At 59.5% G+C, this 17,126-nt stretch overlaps 6 protein-coding genes across 6 annotated transcripts; 2 read left to right on the forward strand and 4 right to left on the reverse strand.

The window, feature by feature from the left end:
• Positions 1-1,911: 1,911 nt before the first annotated feature.
• Positions 1,912-3,739, reverse strand: A1Q1_02808 (uncharacterized protein; the record flags this gene model as incomplete). The annotated part of the gene is made up of 2 exons (XM_014324037.1): positions 1,912-3,495; positions 3,536-3,739. 2 exons carry the CDS (start codon positions 3,737-3,739, stop codon positions 1,912-1,914), a joined length of 1,788 nt encoding a protein of 595 aa, XP_014179512.1.
• A 423-nt stretch (positions 3,740-4,162) lies between these two features.
• Positions 4,163-6,555, reverse strand: A1Q1_02809 (ariadne-1 protein-like protein; the record flags this gene model as incomplete). The annotated part of the gene is made up of 7 exons (XM_014324038.1): positions 4,163-4,249; positions 4,302-4,812; positions 4,894-5,124; positions 5,211-5,602; positions 5,689-5,801; positions 5,949-6,271; positions 6,539-6,555. The coding sequence occupies 7 exons, from the start codon at positions 6,553-6,555 to the stop codon at positions 4,163-4,165; spliced, it is 1,674 nt and encodes a 557-aa protein (XP_014179513.1).
• A 255-nt stretch (positions 6,556-6,810) lies between these two features.
• Positions 6,811-9,378, forward strand: A1Q1_02810 (uncharacterized protein; the record flags this gene model as incomplete). The annotated part of the gene is made up of 6 exons (XM_014324039.1): positions 6,811-7,001; positions 7,060-7,137; positions 7,180-7,595; positions 7,692-7,777; positions 7,830-8,930; positions 9,013-9,378. 6 exons carry the CDS (start codon positions 6,811-6,813, stop codon positions 9,376-9,378), a joined length of 2,238 nt encoding a protein of 745 aa, XP_014179514.1.
• Positions 9,379-9,455: 77 nt separating this feature from the next.
• Positions 9,456-11,547, reverse strand: A1Q1_02811 (uncharacterized protein; the record flags this gene model as incomplete). The annotated part of the gene is made up of 8 exons (XM_014324040.1): positions 9,456-9,485; positions 9,542-9,701; positions 9,758-9,963; positions 10,005-10,071; positions 10,117-10,289; positions 10,383-10,445; positions 10,496-11,126; positions 11,186-11,547. 8 exons carry the CDS (start codon positions 11,545-11,547, stop codon positions 9,456-9,458), a joined length of 1,692 nt encoding a protein of 563 aa, XP_014179515.1.
• A 313-nt stretch (positions 11,548-11,860) lies between these two features.
• A1Q1_02812 (ATP-dependent RNA helicase) lies at positions 11,861-13,363 on the reverse strand (the record flags this gene model as incomplete). Its single annotated transcript, XM_014324041.1, has 5 exons — positions 11,861-12,232; positions 12,276-12,591; positions 12,635-13,005; positions 13,059-13,090; positions 13,147-13,363. The coding sequence occupies 5 exons, from the start codon at positions 13,361-13,363 to the stop codon at positions 11,861-11,863; spliced, it is 1,308 nt and encodes a 435-aa protein (XP_014179516.1).
• Positions 13,364-14,271: 908 nt separating this feature from the next.
• On the forward strand, positions 14,272-16,689 carry A1Q1_02813 (uncharacterized protein; the record flags this gene model as incomplete). Its single annotated transcript, XM_014324042.1, has 3 exons — positions 14,272-14,424; positions 14,608-14,661; positions 14,707-16,689. The coding sequence occupies 3 exons, from the start codon at positions 14,272-14,274 to the stop codon at positions 16,687-16,689; spliced, it is 2,190 nt and encodes a 729-aa protein (XP_014179517.1).
• Positions 16,690-17,126: the final 437 nt, after the last annotated feature.

Below are 17,126 nucleotides of genomic sequence, written 5' to 3' on the forward strand. Positions count from 1 at the left end.
AGACAACATCGCTGGTCTCCTTATGTACTCAGAGCTCGATGTCGGATCGACTGGTCGAGGCAACAGCGTTGGTGTTCCGGTCAGCACGGCCACCCCGAGGTACTAGCACTGGGCCAGACTTCATCGGAGAGCGATGGTACGTATCACCAGTACAGTGGGGGCTGGACCTCCACAACCACATCGAAACGAGATGCAACGGGTGACCGCTCACCGAGTGGTTTCATGCGCTTGTCAGAGCAGTGTCAGAAGCTGAGTGGTGCAGTCCTGAGCTGCTGTGTCTACTGCTGTCAGTGCAGCGGAGTACGGTCATGACGGTGGGCGATGTTGAAACAGCAGCAATAGCAGGATGCCGCCCTTGGGTATCAGGTGCGGATTCAAACACCATCTCCGGTCCCTTGCGGGGTTCAGATCGAGAGACCGGCAATGTAAGAAGGAACAGCACTTGGCCAATTCACCGACCTGATACGCTGGTCTTCGACGCCTGTGCTGCCAAGAAGCTGGCGGCATCAGTGAACATAGGAGCCATCAAATGAGGCAAGCATCAAGGGCAAAACGTGGGGAAGGCGCCGAAGGCGTCTGTGTACGCCGAGACGCTGTGCGGTGTTGCAGGTGGGTTTCCGCTAAGGAACTGCAGGGGCGTAACAGTGCTGGCACCCCAGAGTCATCGGGCAAGGGCTACTCATTTCGCAACATCTCGACAGATTCTTCAAAGATGATCTCACATCCTCACATCCAGTGGTCCGTGTACAGACGCACCTGGTGCATGTCCATGTGAATCTTTCCCTCGCTGGGCTGCAAGCGCATTTGCATCGTAGTGATGGCATAACCTTCACGAACCTGCAGACGTCGGCATGCGGAGGCTGCGTACAGCTCCCAGGGTATGGTTTCAAACGCGTCGGAGCTGGGCTCGTTAAGACACCGACCCCGTTGTCCGTATCGCATTGAGGGCCTGATGGTCATAGCTCGCACCGCCGGGCAAGGAGGTCTCTCCGCTCAAGCACTCAGAGGGATGATTCCTAGCAAAGCCAAGAAATCATTGCGGATCTCGATAGTGCAGAGATCGAGATGCACGACGGTGACTCTATCCCAACTTCGTTGCTTTGGAACTGCACAGACATATCCCTGAAATTCTGATAAGCTGCTAATCTGAGTTTGCTTTGAAATGGACCGTCCATGCGAGGATGACTAGCTCAAGCCTTAACATGGCAAAGAGCAGCAGATGAAGACCTCATATCAAGGCCTGCGAAGAATCAGCAATGCATGAGTCTTTTCGATGCCTTTAGTACAGCGTATTCGCTCTTATCACTTCTTAGAGCTGCTGTCGATGCTTCCAGATGTTGCCTGTCACCGCCCCCGTCAATACATGCTCAATCGCATTCACGTACCGACATGAAGCACGCTACCAATACGGCGCAGGCATGAGTCTTCATCGAGAGGCAGGTGCGACTCATGGACGTTTCGAAGATGGCGCTACCAGCTCCAGCCTCATTGGACTCCGCCAACGACAAGGGGTGACCGTCGCAATCCGGTCAGAGGCGCGTGTCGAATCCGTATTAGGTGTACGTCGAGTGCCCCTGATGCGTCCGAGGAGTGTTGCCCGTTTGACCTCGGGGGAACGGTTGCATTTTACCGCGCACGCCACATGGACTGGCCACTGGTCGACCTATGCTTACCCAGGGGTCCCAGGAGCAGTTGTTGAAAGGAGTGGTAGCATCATGGTGCCTGTGTGAGGAGTCGTCGACCGATTCCCGCAACCCGGTGCACCACTCTCAGCCAAGGCGCCATAGCTTTGCAAAGGGGTAGACCCTGATGCCAGATCACTTATGCATAATGTAACAGATGTCTAGGAGTATATGCGTACAGTTCATGATACACGTTGCAGCATTTTCTTCGCCGCCAAACTCGGCGGGCTTACTGGGCGGCGCTGGTGGGAGCAGCGCCAGCCTGAGGAATGTCGTCCAGGTTCCGGGTTCCTGGAGGGAGCGGAATGCGGCGGCCGTTCTCGTCGCGCACGATGCGTTGCACGAACACGGGGTACGAGTAGTCTCCCTTGAGGAAGCGACACCGCTTCGCCTCGGCGAGCGAGCGGTAGGGAAGCATCCAGACGACGGCGCGGGGGTCGCTGGCAGGGGCCGAGTCCTCAAGCTCGTAGTTGCTTTGGCTCCAGCCTTTCTCCTTCCAACTGCGCTGGCCCCAGAGCTCACGGAAGACAATGTGGCTCATCGTCATTGTGGTCATGCCTTCCCGCGCTCCGTAAGCGAAACTCTCCAGGGAAACGACAGTGAAGGGGGTTGTGATCTTGGCGACACGAGGGGCCGGGAGGCGCTTGGCCTGGAGGAAGGCAGGGAGCTTGCGCGCGGCCTTGCTGTCGGCCAAAGACTTGCGGTACTGGCTAACGAGGTCGGTGCACATTGCTCCGAGTGAGCCGTGGAAGCTCGTCGTGTGCTTCACAAGAGGGTGCTCCAGATCCTTGTCGTCTTCGTCGAATACATGGAGCTTCATGTTGGCCAGTACACCAGCCTTGCCCTCGTACCGACTCCCTTCCCAGAAATCGCCTTCCTCCAGACCAGTGAGTCGTCGCATTCGACGCTGTTCCATTCCCTCACCGAACACACCCGCCTCCTCCGAGTCGCTGATGGCCTCCTGGAGGTAGGTGATGCTTCCCCGGGTCGCCCAAAACTCAACGTTGTCGCCGTCGAGCATGGCTTGGAGCGTCTCGACCACCGGCTGGATCATCTCATCGCACATGGCACGATACAGCTCGCGACTGTTCTGGCTCTGCTGTCCGTCGCTCCCGAGGAGATGCTCGGGGCGATAGAAGCGGCGGCGCGCTTCTTCGTCGTCCACGGGGAGAGGGTGGTGCAGGATGTCGGAGCACAAACCCATGAGAGCCGTGGGATCGAGGTTGATCCGTCGCGTGGGCTTCAGCGACTCAAAGGTGGTAGGCGTCGCAGGAAGAGCTCCAGCAGCGCCCGAAACATCACTCAGATCCCCAAACACAAGGTTCACACCCTTCGCTCGCACCGCGGCAAACGTGGCAGCGAAACGAGGGTCTGGGTGTCCGCCTTCTGGGAACTCTTCGATCCGAGAAAGACGAAGAGTGAGACGGGGTATGATGCCTCCCGGTGCAGGGGTCTGCGCGTGCATAACTTCGAGCAGTTCGTCGACGGTGCGAATGATGCTGTTGTCGAGGGAAGGCTCCTTGTCAGGCTCGCAGCCGGAGTCCTCGTCAGACTCCCAGTCCGAGTTGATGTAAGAATCCTGTTCTCGAAACTCGGCAATCAGATGAGAGGGCTTCTTGCTGAACAGCCTGATCCACTCGGCTCCTCCCTGAGCGACGACATCCACGAAGGCTTCCTTCTTGTCAGGTCCCTTGAATGTTGCTCGAATGGCGGGGATCGGGCCGCGGGCGTGGGTGATTGTGTTCCAGTACGTCTGATGTCCGAGGGCGATGGGAAGGGGCGATTCACGAGGGTTGACGCCGTCAGCCAACATCTGGTCCGTAAGAATATGCAGCAGGGAAGACACCGCTCACCTGCGAGAAGGCAGTCTCATCGAGGAAGATCTTCTCCAGAAATTTCCTCAGACCGTGAGTCTCGTCACCCTTCCAGACAGTGCCGCTCGAGTTGTCAATCACTGGAGGGATATAAGTGAAAGAGTATGTGTCAAACTGGCGGATACTCTCCGTGACGCGTTCCATGACTTGGACCGCGGCCTTGAGATCCTCCACATGTGACATGGTGAAAGGTAGGGTTCAAGAAGTTAAGTGTGTTGCAGGAGCAGTCGAGGCACAGGAGACACAGTGCAAGTGTCGTAAAGAGCGTCGTAGAGAATGTCGTTAGAGTAAGTAGGTATAGAAGGTGGTAGGGTAGAGTGAAGAAGTGTGTGGTATCAATCAGAGTGGTGGCAAGTAGTTGACACTCAATGTTGCGAACAGGCTGGTGCCCCGCTTAGCACCAGATCCTCCCGTCACCCTTCCGTCGTGCGCCCCAGACCACAAGGGCACTCGTGACGCAGCATGCAACCAGCGATCCCGCATCTTCATAGAATGCATGCTGAAGGCAAGAACAATGGCAGTATAAGATACATGAGGGGCTATGTACAAGGCAAGAACCAGCGGCCTATGTAGAGGGGTCGACCGGGTTCATCTGTGAGAAAGGCTCTAGTCGACGTTGAACTCCCATCGGCGCTCAAGGTAGCCCCTCAGGGTGTCGTCAAGAAGAATGTCGTGTCGCTTCTGGACGTAGGCCTGATCCGTCAGCTCTGGCAGGGAAACAGGGGAAACCATGAAGAGGACTTACGGCCTGGTTGGTCACCTTCGAACGGATCTCCGCGATAGGCTGCTCGGCCATGTTCGATTCCAGGAGATACGAGAGGTTCTCGACAGCAGCCTCGAGGTCACGCTGGTTGTCCTCAAACAGCTCAGTCATGTTGTTGCGCTTGAGGTAGAAGGCCATGCAGTACGACCATTTGAGGAGGATTCGGCTCTTGATGACGGTACTAACGGCTTCCTTGGCGAACTGAACCTCGATCCACGACAGATTACCAGTGTTCTGCATCTCCTCCATCTTCTTCTCGGTGGACTTGTAGAAGTCGGCATCGAGCTTCGCACTTTGGTCGTGGTTCGCCCAACGATTGAAGTAGTGAAGGTAGCGTTCCAAGCTGGCACGGGACTTGGCCTGCTGGTCACGAGCGTCCACACCAGACTTCTCGTCGTAGCGGTTGCACTGGTACCAGCTATTGCCATGCTCGCTCCAGGCACCCATGCACACCCAACAGAACTCGTACTTGCACTTCTTGCACGTCATGTGGCTGTTGTCAGTTCATCACATTGTCTCGAGGACTCACTTGCATCCACCGTTCTTCTCGATGGTGGACTGGCACTTGACGCACTCCTTGGTATGCGCATTGAGCCAGTTGGCAGTCTCCGAGTCGTCCGCGCACTTCTTCTCCCACTTCTTCACGATGCGGCACAGCACAGGGCGGTGGTCGTCGGCATACCCGCATCCGAAGCACATGGGATGGCCGCACTTGCACTCGATAGTCGGAACGAGCCGGTCGAGCATGCGGGGCGGCGCCTGGTTGCACTCGACCGCGTACTCGCATCCCGGGTGAGGACACCATCTGAGGTTCGGGGAGTCGGCAACAAAGGCAGCATTGAGAAGCTCGTGGTATCTACGTGTCAGAGTCATATTCACGGGTAGACCTACCTGGCGGATACGGCTGGGTCGACGATTGCGTCAACCACCTCCTCGCGGACTACCCGGTTGCAGCCGTTCTCCATGCACTGAATGGAGGCGCTCTCTCCCTCGCCCTTGACCTTGCCTGTGATGTACTCCTTCCAGCACATCTTGCAGAAGCGGTGCCCGCAGCTTAACGCGAACGTCGCAGAATCGAACTCCTCCGGCGGGTAGTCGCAGCAACAGATCGGGCAGTCAAAAGGTTCCTCGTCACCAGTCAGCTGGCGGCGGAAAGGGTTTCGGCTCTGCAACGGAGCCGAAGCCGGAGGAAGCCCAAGAGTGGACGTGCTCGGTGATCCCGGGGGCGGCAGTCCCGCAGCCTCCATTGACTTGGCGGGGTCGGTCCAAAACTCCTCCTGAAGCTTCTCCGCGTTCCAAGAGTAGTAGCGGAGTAGAATGGCGGCGGAAGACGCCTGACGTCAGCAACAGCAGGATCACTGCCACTTACGGGGACCTCGAGCAGGTCTTGCACCTTCTTGATCTCCTTCTTCTGCATGTCCTTGATCTCCTGCGGGGAGTGCACCTTGTAGTCGACATCGTACGGCTTCTTAGCCGGAGCCTCTGCATTGGTTAGCTAGAACAGGGACAATATAACTCACCTTCAACAGTGGGGCTCATGACATCGAAGTCATCCGGCTCCGTCTCCGAGTCCATGTCTGGATGAGTAAGCACCTAGGTGTACGGGTGTAGTGAGCACATGTCACTCACTGGTATCAACATAGTCGTCCTCGTCGAACTCGTCGACGTCGTCGTAGAAAAAGTCATCTTCGCCGTCGGACGACATGGTGGAGCGGGTCTCTTCTAGCGGGGGCGTGGCACGCTGGACGGGGCTCAACTTGGTGCGCTTAGCAATGGGTGGCGGGGTATTGTCCGGTTTCCGAGGTCGTTTACTAGTCGGCGGCGGCGGCGAGGCGGTTGGGGAAGGGGTGGCTAAGCTCTGCACGATGGGCGAGCCGCTTTGTTGTGCGGCAAGAGGGGTAGAGAGGCCCAAAGTGGAGAGGGAGGAGATGGTGGCGAAGCCGGCGGAACGTCTCGTCGGTCAGGTGTATGTGATATGGCAGTAAGGGGAGGCGTGAATAAGCCGCAGAAATGGAAAATCTTGTTTATCTAAGTGGAGAGAGCGATCAGCGTCGACGTCGATAATGGGCGCGTTGAGGTCAGTGACGATGTCGAGAGAACAAGGGCGTTGTGATGAGGAGTTTACGATGAAGAGTGATCGTAAGAGTGAAGGTGCGTGATGCGCCTGGCCTGCCGCGGACTAGTAGATGACGGAGTGATTGCCGGAGTTGTCCACCAACCTGAACCTGACGTTCATCGCGACGTCTGCGGGGTGACCGTGGGGCTGCACATGAGCAGAAACACGTGACCAGCTGACGCAATCAACGGAGGCATCACCACGAGCTTATCGCGTGCACCCTGCCGAGGCACACGTCATTCGCTGTTGGGTATCACAGTGCATCATCGAGGTTTGTATCCCACAACAGAGGCACCTGATGACCTCTGGAAACAATCGGATTCGACTCTGTCATTGCGCTCCGGCACCTTATCGGGCACGACGACACAGCCCAACATGTCCGGAACTATGGTGACGCAGAGCGCGTCGCCGGATGCGACCTTCGCCAAGGTGCTGGCCAACTACCACTCGAAGTACGCCGAGGCTGGTCCGTCATCCGCTCAGCTCGACTCGCCGATTCGCTACGACGTTGTCCTGGATGAGGAGAGCGGCATGATTTCGGCTCTCATGGGCAGTCTGGAGGAGACGTAAGTGCTAGATGATGAATATTGGAGCTAACAGCAGGCTGCGCGCTCAGCGGGACAGCGGAGAGATGCCTCCGGAGGTGTTCGAATCGCTCATGCTGGAGCACCGAACATGGGCGCTGATTCGAGCGGTGTACGAGTGAGTATGCTATGATTCTGGGTAGATCAAGCTGACGAAAAGAAACCGGTTGCACCGTGCGGACCCGGAGTTCGTCCCGCCGTCATCCGAGGAGCAGATCGCGCAGAACCCGTACACACCACCGGAAGCGGCGGCGCAGACGATCGTGAACGAGGACTCTGAGCTGTCGCTCTGGGCGACGCTGCTGGACCACCTGCAGAGCCGACCTTTGTTTTCGTCCCCGCCGCCAATTGAGGCGCGACACGGATACCTCCCCTCGACGCTGAGGAAGGTTAAGAAGGCGCGGCTGGACGGAAAGGACACGCCGAGCCTCGACCCCGACTTCACGCTGCGCGACCCGCACGGCCAGGCGCTCGCGGGCGAGGACGAGACGTATCAGACCCCGCTACTCGAGACGCTCTGGGATCTGGTCCGACACGGCGAGCTCGACCAGGCAGTGACAGTGTGTGACGAGGGCGGTGAGCCGTGGCGCGCGGCGTCGCTCATGGGCGGACGAAGGTGGAACATGGGCGGTCTCAGTGAGTTGGAATGTCTGCAAGGTAACTGACAAGCAGCGAAGGAGAGCCCTGAGGCGACGGCACTGACCGGCAACCGGTCACGGGCGTTATGGAAGAAGAGCTGTCGAGCAATCGCGAAGAACGTGAGTTTGACTACGTGTGTTCCAAACTGACAAGCAGCACACGCTCTCGCAGGCCGAGCGAGCACTGTACGCTGCGCTGATTGCGGATCTGCCGACGCTTCTGCCAGCGTGCGAGTCGTGGGAGGACTACCTCTGGGCGCACATCCAGTACCGACTTGAGGCGCGGATCGACCGGAAGTGGCACTCTCTCGGCGGATTCTGGGAGCAAGAGGACGCCCTGATCGGCAACGACGACGAGGGTGCGACAGATGTCGGCCGCGGAGGGCTGGAGGAGGTATTCGCCTCTCTTGCGTCGGTGCAGAGCGGCTCCGTCGCCGCAGCGTCGCAGAACCCCTATTACGTCGCGCAGAAGATGGTGATCCTGGGCCGCGCACCCGTGCTGCTGAACACGTTCGCGGACCGCCTCCCAACACTGGCAGACAGCGTGGCGCCCGACCTGATCGGTCCCCTCGTGCGCTTCTTCACGCACCTCGTGCTAGTCCTACGCTCTCTCGGGCAGGACGTGCCCGAGGACGCGGCTAACGACATCATCAAAGCCTACCTGCACATCCTGGAGCGTGGGGGCAACGACGCGCTCGTGGCGGCGTACGCAGCCTGCCTGCGCGAGGGCAACGGAGAGCAGAGCTACGCGCGATTCCTGCGCGCGATGGATCCCGACGCGCCCTTCGAGCAGAAGAAGCAGGCGCTCCTGCGCGCGCAGGCGCATCACCTCGACACGGCCGTGATTGCCAAGGAGACAGTGCGCATGATTCTCGACGAGGCGTTCTCGTCCATCCCCGCACTTGTCCCAGGAGAGCCAGAGATCAACTGGCTCTCGTCGCTCTCCGAGCGGGACGTGCACCTCATCCGCGCCATCGAGTGGCTCACCATGGTCCTCGAGACGCTGCCCGAGGCCCTCGTCCGCTCCAACGACGTTATGCGCTACTTCCTCGCGCTGGGGCAGGCGAATGCCGCCCACGCCCTGCTCCGCTCCCTCCCCAGCCAGCTTGAGGCGGTGCGCGCCGACGACGAGACGCAGTCGGACGAACACCACGACTATGTCCAGCTGTTCCAGCTCTTCAGCGCGCACGACGCCGTGGACGAGGTCGCGGGCCGCGCGCCGAAGGAGACGGCCGGCCGGGTTGAGCAGCATAACTGGGCCAAGAAGCTTAATGTGAGTGTAAGAATCCGCCTCCCCCTGCAGTGCAAGGGTAACGGCACAGCTGCGGCGTAGATGGTTGTCAGCTAACATTCAGGCCCTTATTGACGACGTCGCGGCCCAGACCCGGGCGCTCCTCACGAGCTCCTGGCTCCAATTCCCCTCTCGCGACCGCTCGCTCTACGCCTCCCAGCGACGGAAGGAGCTCGCGCGCATCCGCCAGATCTTCATCCCCTACCTCGTCCTCAGGCTGCACCAGATGCTCGTGCAGTACTCTGACCGCACGCCGCGTTTCCTCCAGGATGCGCTTGAGATGGCCTCGCTCGTTGCGGCTGAGGACTGGCGGGTGTATGATGAATTTGTCGCGGCGGGCTCGCTTGAGCGCTATCTTGAGAGGATGAGGGAGGCGAGCATGCTCGCGCTCAAGCGGGGGAGCACGGATGCCTTTGTCGTCAGGCAGTAGAGATAGAGTAATGGTGGAAGTAGAGTAGAGTACAGGATGCATGGAGATATACAGTACAGAAGCGTCGTTGTCATAGTCTAAGGCTCGCTCGATCGCAGCCCGTCCAACTTTCCGAGTCGGAATCAGAGTTTGTCAGCTGAACACTGTGAGTGGCACAGCTTACGGTGATGTTAGTTGAGAGTGATGTGAAGCCAGTACTGTCGTCAGCTGAAAAGCGCAACCAACAGCTCACCTTCTCAGTGCCCGGCGTGACGAGCCCGAACGCTACCTTGGGCTGGAACATGCGGTCGAAGACTGCTGTCAGCTCTATCCCGTAAGCATAGCTGTGTCTTCCCAGCTGCTATCTCCACTAGCTCCAGCGGTCGTCACGAGTACTCACGCGTGCTGACCCAGCTCTTCGCACTCGTCTGACACAGCGGGTGCGGCATGACCAGGCTGGGGTTGGTGGGAAAGGTCTCCAGCTGTCGTAGACAGCGGAAGGCGACGCTCGCCTGCGGCGGACCATACCGCGACACCGCCAAGTATGCTTGTCTCCACTTCTCGTCGAGCTGCATTTGGCACTTGCTCGGATCGGGGCAATCCGGCCTCTGTTTGTCAGCTAGAAAATGCTGGCCCAGGAAGCTCACGCAGGTGTACTCCTTCTTCACGTCGATCGTGCCGAGTTTCAGCAGACGTTCCAGGAACCACGTCCGTCTGCGGTCAGCTATAAGAAAGGCCAAGAGGCAGCTAGAGACACACCGCTTGCTCAGCTTCAACTGCGTCGTCTCGCTGAGGCTCTCGAACTCCTCCGGGTCCCACGTCGGCTGGTCGAGGAGGAACCGGCTCGCCTCCCTATACAGCTCTGCATTGCCATGCTGCTCGGCGAGCGCTATGGCCATGACGGGCCGTCCAGAGGCGTGTGTCATGAGAAACTGCTCGCACAGCTTGGTCAAGCTCGGCACAATCAGTTTTAGCGATAGTGCCAGGAGCTGGTGGTCAGCTTCACGTCGCGAAGGATAGCTCACCCCCTCGACATTCGTCCATGTTGCCTTGCAGTCCAGATGCGGGTAGGCCCAGTACAAGAAGTCCTGCGGGTCAGTTTGTTCCACGCACGCTCCAAAACTGTGACGAAACGCACCTGAAACGCCTCGGGCGACTCCTCCTTCAATTCGACGACGCAGTCCGCATCCCGATGCCGCTCCCCAGCCGGTGCACTACACGGCCGCACCGGAGTGCTGATCGAACCGCTCTGCGTGCTTGCGCGCTTCGGTTTCGGCTTGAGCACGCCACTAGACGAGAGCGACGACAACGGCGAGGCGGCCTTCTTCCTCTCATCTGCTTCGGGCAACTGAAAAGGCTGTTGTGTCGCAGGGTGCGGCGGCGCTGGGTTCGCCCCGAACATGCTTAGCCGGTTCGCAGCGCTGGCGCCGCCCTCGCTGGCTGTTGGTGGCTCGGGTAGGTTGCGCAGCTCGGCCAGGATCTCGGCCACGCTCGGTCCGTCTTGCGCGTCGAGGTAGACGCTGCCCTTCTGCTCGTCGTCCTTCCCGGGAAGAGAAAGCGTATCCGTGTCCGGGGCGGCGACATCGTGGTCCTGCTCAGCAGCCGGCTCGGGATCCGGTGGTGTTGAGCTCGGCACATGTGACGAGCTGCTGGGAATGAGCGAGTGGGAGTGTGAGCGGGTGTGGGAGTGGTGGGAGCGATGTGAATGGTGGGAATCGCTGCGCCCGTGCCCGTGTGCTTGGTGTCCTTTGCCACCCGTTTCCGTCCACCTGGTCGTTCAGCACACCACACACGCACACACGGCAAGAGGCTAAAGATAGCAACTCACGGTCCCTTGAGAAGAGCGTTGAAAAACGGGCTTGCAAACCAGAGAACCTCCTTATGACACCAGAACTCGTACCCGCCGACGATCACGAGAACGCGGCCGGGGAACTCAGCGTCCCTGCGAAACGTTGGGTGGATCTCGAGTGGCTCCGTGTCATCCTCAAGATCAAGATCGAACGCGGGGGTCGACTGCGAACGGGTGTGCCGCGGGGCATTTCGCTCGCCGCCGGACACATGGGGAAGGGTCGAGTCGTCCGTTGGGAAAGGGAAGAGGTACGGCGAGGTGGTCAGCGTTGAGGCTAACTGGGGATGAGCGGGGGAGCGGGGATTGCGGGAGATTAGCAGATGCGACGGGTTAGCTGCCATGGCGGCGGCTGCTTGACGAAAGGGAAGAGCAGTTCTGGCGATGGAGGAAGGATGGTCAGATCGAGCGAGTGACGGCGACGTGTGTGATGCGGGATAGCAGGTGAGCCAGGTTACTGATAGCGCGCGCTGCCCTGAGTCGCGGCAATTTAAGCTTCAGGTTTCAGAGCGGCTCGCTCGCGAAACCCGGTACATTTATTCGTTCACGGGCGGGCAACGTCGTCTACAGAAAGTGATGCATTACTGGTACAGAGATGTCTATGAATTAAGGCCCAATTGCCTGATGCCCGAATCTTCCAATGCGATGCGAGTACCTCTACTTCCTCTTCTTGAACTTCTTCTTCGGCATGCCGCCCTGCACAACGTCGTCGTCGCGGTCCCGGTCGTCGTCCTTTCCTCTCCTGCCCTTGTCGCGCCCGCGCTTGCCGCCAGCCCCGCCCGTGCCCGTCTCGCGCATCTCTATCCTGGCAGCGCGCGCCGCCTCGTTCACGCGGTCAGACAGGATCGCAACGGCCTCCTTGTCGCAGTCGAACGCGGGGAGCTGGCGTCCGATCGCCGCCTCGATACCCTTCAGCATGACAACGTCGTACTGCGTCACAAGCGTGATCGACTTTCCGGATCGTCCAGCACGCGCAGTACGACCGACACGGTGCACGTAGTCCTTCGAGTTGGAGGGAATGTCAAAGTTCTCTCGTCAGCTATGATCTTAGCAGAGCTCTAGCTGTACTCACAATGACGAGGTCGACGGAAGGAATGTCGAGACCACGCGACGCAACATCAGTCGCAACCAAAATCTTGCGTCCTCCGCTCTTGAACTTGTTCAGACTTCCGAGACGAGCAGACTGGCTCATCTGTCCGTGAAGCGGAATGGCGGGGTAGCCAAGACGGTTCAGCATAATGCTAAGGCGCTGAGCGCGGTCGACGGTCGACGTGAAGATGATCATCGAGCTTGAACTCAGCTCGTTCACGAGGTAGAAGAGGTATGCGTCCTTCTGCACCTCGGGGAAGAAGACGTAGTACTGCATCAGAGTCGAGACAGTCGAGTACCTGTGTGTCAGCTTACAATCACCTCAAGCGTAGCTCGACATACTTGGAGTCGACCTTGACCTGGATCGGCTTGTTCAAACTCGCGCGCTTGAGCTTCTCGACCTTGGTGGACAGGGTCGCGGAGAAGAGGAAGGTGTTGCGCTCCTTCGGGATAACCTTGAGAAGCTTGTCAATGATGGGACCGAAATCGAGGTCGAGAAGACGGTCAGCCTCGTCGAGCACGAGGTACTTGAGCGCCTTGAGGGAGAAGCCCTTGGTGTTCTCGAGGTGGTCCATGAGACGACCCGGAGTAGCAACAATGATGTGCGGGCGCTTGCTAAGGGCAATGGACTGCGACATCATGTCCATGCCACCGACGATAACGGCCGTCCTGACGCCGATCGGCGCTCCAAGAGCCTGCACTTGCTTCGCGATCTGGTCCGCCAGTTCACTGATGTCAGCTCCGTGATACACACCGCCAAGCTTACCGAGTCGGAGCGAGGATGAGCGAGTAGAACGGCTGGGGGTTCTCCCATAGCGTCTGCAGGATAGGAAGCGAGAACGCAGCCGTCTTACCACTACCCGTCTGGGCGATACCGATGATGTCGCGGCCGGTGAGCGCAGGAGGGATGGCGGCGACCTGAATGTCCGTCGGGTGCTTGAAGCCGAGCGACTCGCAGGACTCGCAGAGCTCCTTGCTGACGCCAAGGTCGGCGAAGGTCTTCTTGGGCTCGTCTGCGCCGTTTGCCGGGGACGACGCACGGCTGTTGCTGGCCGAGTCGGTATCAGACATGGCTTTTGTTGGTGGTGTTGTTGGAGAAGGCGAGAAGTTGGTGAATGGTATTCAAAATTGTTGACGCTGAGGTCACTTGAAGTGGTGAGACCCTGAGATCGAACTGAAGACTTGCGACGCGGCCAAGGGATTAGGGCAGGGATTAGCCTGGGAGGACAGGCACGCATAGGCCCATTTAGTAATGTAAGATTAGGGTTGGGTCGTAATGTTCTGGAAACAATGACGTGGCATGAGGTGCACGCAGGGTGTGCAAGGACGCGTATGATTTTTTTGATACGGTCGCGCAGTGTGCAGGTCCCGCAGTGGGCGTGGTTACGACACGGTGAGCGGTGAGGGAGCCGAGGGGGGGTCGACGTCGTGTTGACCGCTGCACATTCAGGAACCAATGTCCATCAACAACCTCTCTTAGTGTGCGTTCCCACCATCCTCCCCTCGCCCAACGTGCACAACACAAAACATACATTACTTTTACCCCTTCCATCTCATTTCCACATCCTTCTCCCCAGTCATGCTTGTCTGATTGCTCTGCATCGACTACTCCGACCATCATCATCGACGACCGACCGACACCCCGCGACAACCCAGCAACAACAGACTGCCCGGTCAGCCTTTGTTTGTTTCGGACCTCACCCTCAGCTTCAGCTTCCGGCCCGCACTCTCAGACCTCCGTTTGACCGTGTCCGTCGTGGCTAAACGCAAAGCCAAACCATCCAAACATTCCCGCCGCGCCCACATATTGCATCCTGATACACACCCGGCACCCACTGCAGACTGGCCGCTGCATACATACTCCATACTCCACTCCACCTGACGTCGCGCAACCTTAGTCGCGACAACCCCAACCCGCCAAACACAGCCTTCTCCCTTTCACTCCTCCCTTCCTCTCCTCCTTTTTACCCCACATCGCCATGTCCAGCACCGGTCGGCGGACGGCGAGCGCCTTCTCCTCGGCGTCTGGTTACGCCGATGCCAGCGAAATGGACAAGTACCGCCTCGTCTCGAACATTGGCAAGGGGTCTTTTGGCGTCATTTCCAAGATCCAGCGGATAGAGGACGGCAAGGTGAGCTGGTTCGCGCCGACGAGGAAGCTGATACACAGGAATTTGCCCTGAAGCAGCTCGACTATGCGAAGATGACGGAGCGAGACCGGAAACAGGTGTTAGCTGAAGTGTATGTGGAGAGGGGTGGGCGAGGCTGATGGCAGTGCGATTCTCGAATCATTGAAGCACCGAAACATTGTGCAGCTGATCCAGAAGATCAAGGACCCTAAGAACGAGCGCATTTACATCGTGATGGAGGTGAGTTATCCAGGCTGTTGAATGCCGTAGTCAAGCTGACCTCAGTACTGCACGTCTGGAGACCTCGGCAGCCTGATCCGAAAAGCGCAGCGGACGAATACACCGATTCACGAGGACAAGATCTGGAACATCTTCCTGCAGATCACCCTTGCGCTGCACCACTGCCACTGGCCGGAACAGCGAGCAGCTGGGCGAGTTAGAAGCTCGTCTGAGCGAACGCAGGTACTTCACCGCGACCTGAAGCCCGAGAACGTCTTCCTGTCCGGCGACATCGTAAAGCTGGGTGACTTTGGTCTCTCAAAGGACATGGGCGGATGCGCGTTCACGTCAACTTACGTCGGCACGCCGCTGTACATGCCGCCGGAAATCCTGGCCGAGAACCGCTACGACACGAAGAGCGACATGTGGTCTCTGGGCTGTCTCGTGTTCGAGATGTGCGCGCTGACCTCTCCCTTCTCGACCGCAACGACGCAAGAGGAGCTCATCAGCATGGTGAAGAGTGGCCGACTCCCGCCTCTTCCGGGCCACATTAGCCCGACGCTGAAGAGCGTGATCCGCGCGATGCTGAGCCTGAACCCCGTCCGGCGCCCGAGCACCAAGGACCTGCTCGAGATGGACGAGATGAAGCTGCACCGCAAGCTGTTCCAAGTGCAGAACCAGGCGTCGATCCTCTCGCAGCGCAAGGAGGAGTTCATCGCGTACGAGACGCGGCTGGCAGAGCGTAACGCCGCTCTGGAGCGAAGGGAGCGTGCCCTCGCCGAGCGCGAGGCGGCCCTGACCGAGCGGGAAGCGGACATGCTCGCGCGCGAGGCGGCGCTGACGGAGCGCGAGGACATTCTGCGCGAGAACCACAAGTTAATGGCGCTCGCAAACGCCTCGCTCCGGGAACAGTGGGAGGCGCTCCGTCTCGAGAAGGAGGCGAAGGACGCCGAGATCGCTCGCCTCGCTGCGCTCTCCCGATCAGCCGGGTCTGCCGGAACGGGCGACTCGGGTAGAGACCGTGAGGGCTCCGTCGGATCGCTCGACAGTGTGGACGAGGACGCGGGGGCCGAGCGCGACCCGCCGCCCAGGAGACGGTACCAGTACGAGGACACGCCGTCCAAGATCCCGCTCCCGTGCACCTCGCCGCTGCCTTTGCGCAACCAGCGGTCGGCGGGCGCGCTGGGCCGGAAGAACGTCTCGAAGAGCATGACGAACCTCTCCTCGGCGAGCTCGAAGCTCGAAGCGCCCCCCGTACCCGGCACGGCAGGCATGGCGACGCCGAAGAAGCCGCAAGCGAGCCCGAACCGGCACGTAGCGGGACGCACGAGCATCGGGTCGCCGGGCGAGCTCGAGCGCGTGTTCGAGCAAGGCGACGTCTCGATGCGCACGGCGTCGTTCGCCTCCCCCGCTCCGGGACAATTACCGACCCCGGCCTCGCGCTTCCGCCGCCGCCAAAGTTCGCTCGGCGGCGACGCGCAGCGGGGCAGTTTCCTCCCCACGCGCACCGAATTACGGGGCGACTTGCGCGCCGAGTTCCAGCGTGCTGCGGTCGAGCGCAACGTCGAGCGCAAGAACAGCGCCGAGCGTCTCCTCGAGGCGCGAGTGGAGCGGGCGGAGCGTAACGAGCGCAGCGACGCCGGCCGCTTCGGCACAAGTGTCGAGCGCTCAGAGCGCCTCGCGAGCCTCATGACGCGCCGCAGCGGTAGTTCCGAGAAGCTGTCCACGCCGGCCAAGACGCCCTTCACGTGGCGGCCGGACCAGACGCCTGCGCGGTGGGACGCGGCGGACCCCGATGCGCCCTCCCCGTTCTTGAAGAAGCAGGCCGAGACGGCGAGCATGCTCGCGCTCGTGGACCGGAATGAGCAGATTGCGGCCGAGCTCCCGCTGCCGCCTGCGCGCGCGCCGCTGGGCGCCATCCAGCCGAATGGAACCTCGAGGGAGACTGGGTTGGCGGGGACGAGGCAGAGGACGAAGAGTGGCAGTCTGCATGCCAACGTCCTCAGGCATAATGCTGCTAGAAGCAGTGAGGCGCTGAGGAAGCGATAGCCCCTCATGCCGAGACACGCCAGACACGCCGATAGTCATGACTCGCCCCGAACCCGGGATCCACGGGCTGCACGCCCACACGACTAGCGACAACGGACACTAGCATAAGAAACACATTGGCATAGCATATATTCCTATCACCACCACACCCCACACCCACTCCCACTCCGACTCCGACATACACCACCCCAGACACCCCCACACCCCCGCCCAACACTCCCAAGCACAACCGCTGGCCGGTATCATAGAGCCCCCCAACGAACACAGACCAACAAGACACAAAATAGGCAGCAAAATGCAATAAATGCGTACATATCATTTCTCCTCCGTTGGCCTTCCTTGCCTTCCTTGCCTCCTTGCACTAACTCTCTTCGGGTCTTGGATCTACTGAAACGTGAAGCGTGAAAAGATTGGTGGCGGTAATACGGACTTGGGAG

This window comes from Trichosporon asahii, assembly GCF_000293215.1.
Source record: "Trichosporon asahii var. asahii CBS 2479 unplaced genomic scaffold scaffold00051, whole genome shotgun sequence".
NCBI classification, from domain to species: domain Eukaryota; kingdom Fungi; phylum Basidiomycota; class Tremellomycetes; order Trichosporonales; family Trichosporonaceae; genus Trichosporon; species Trichosporon asahii.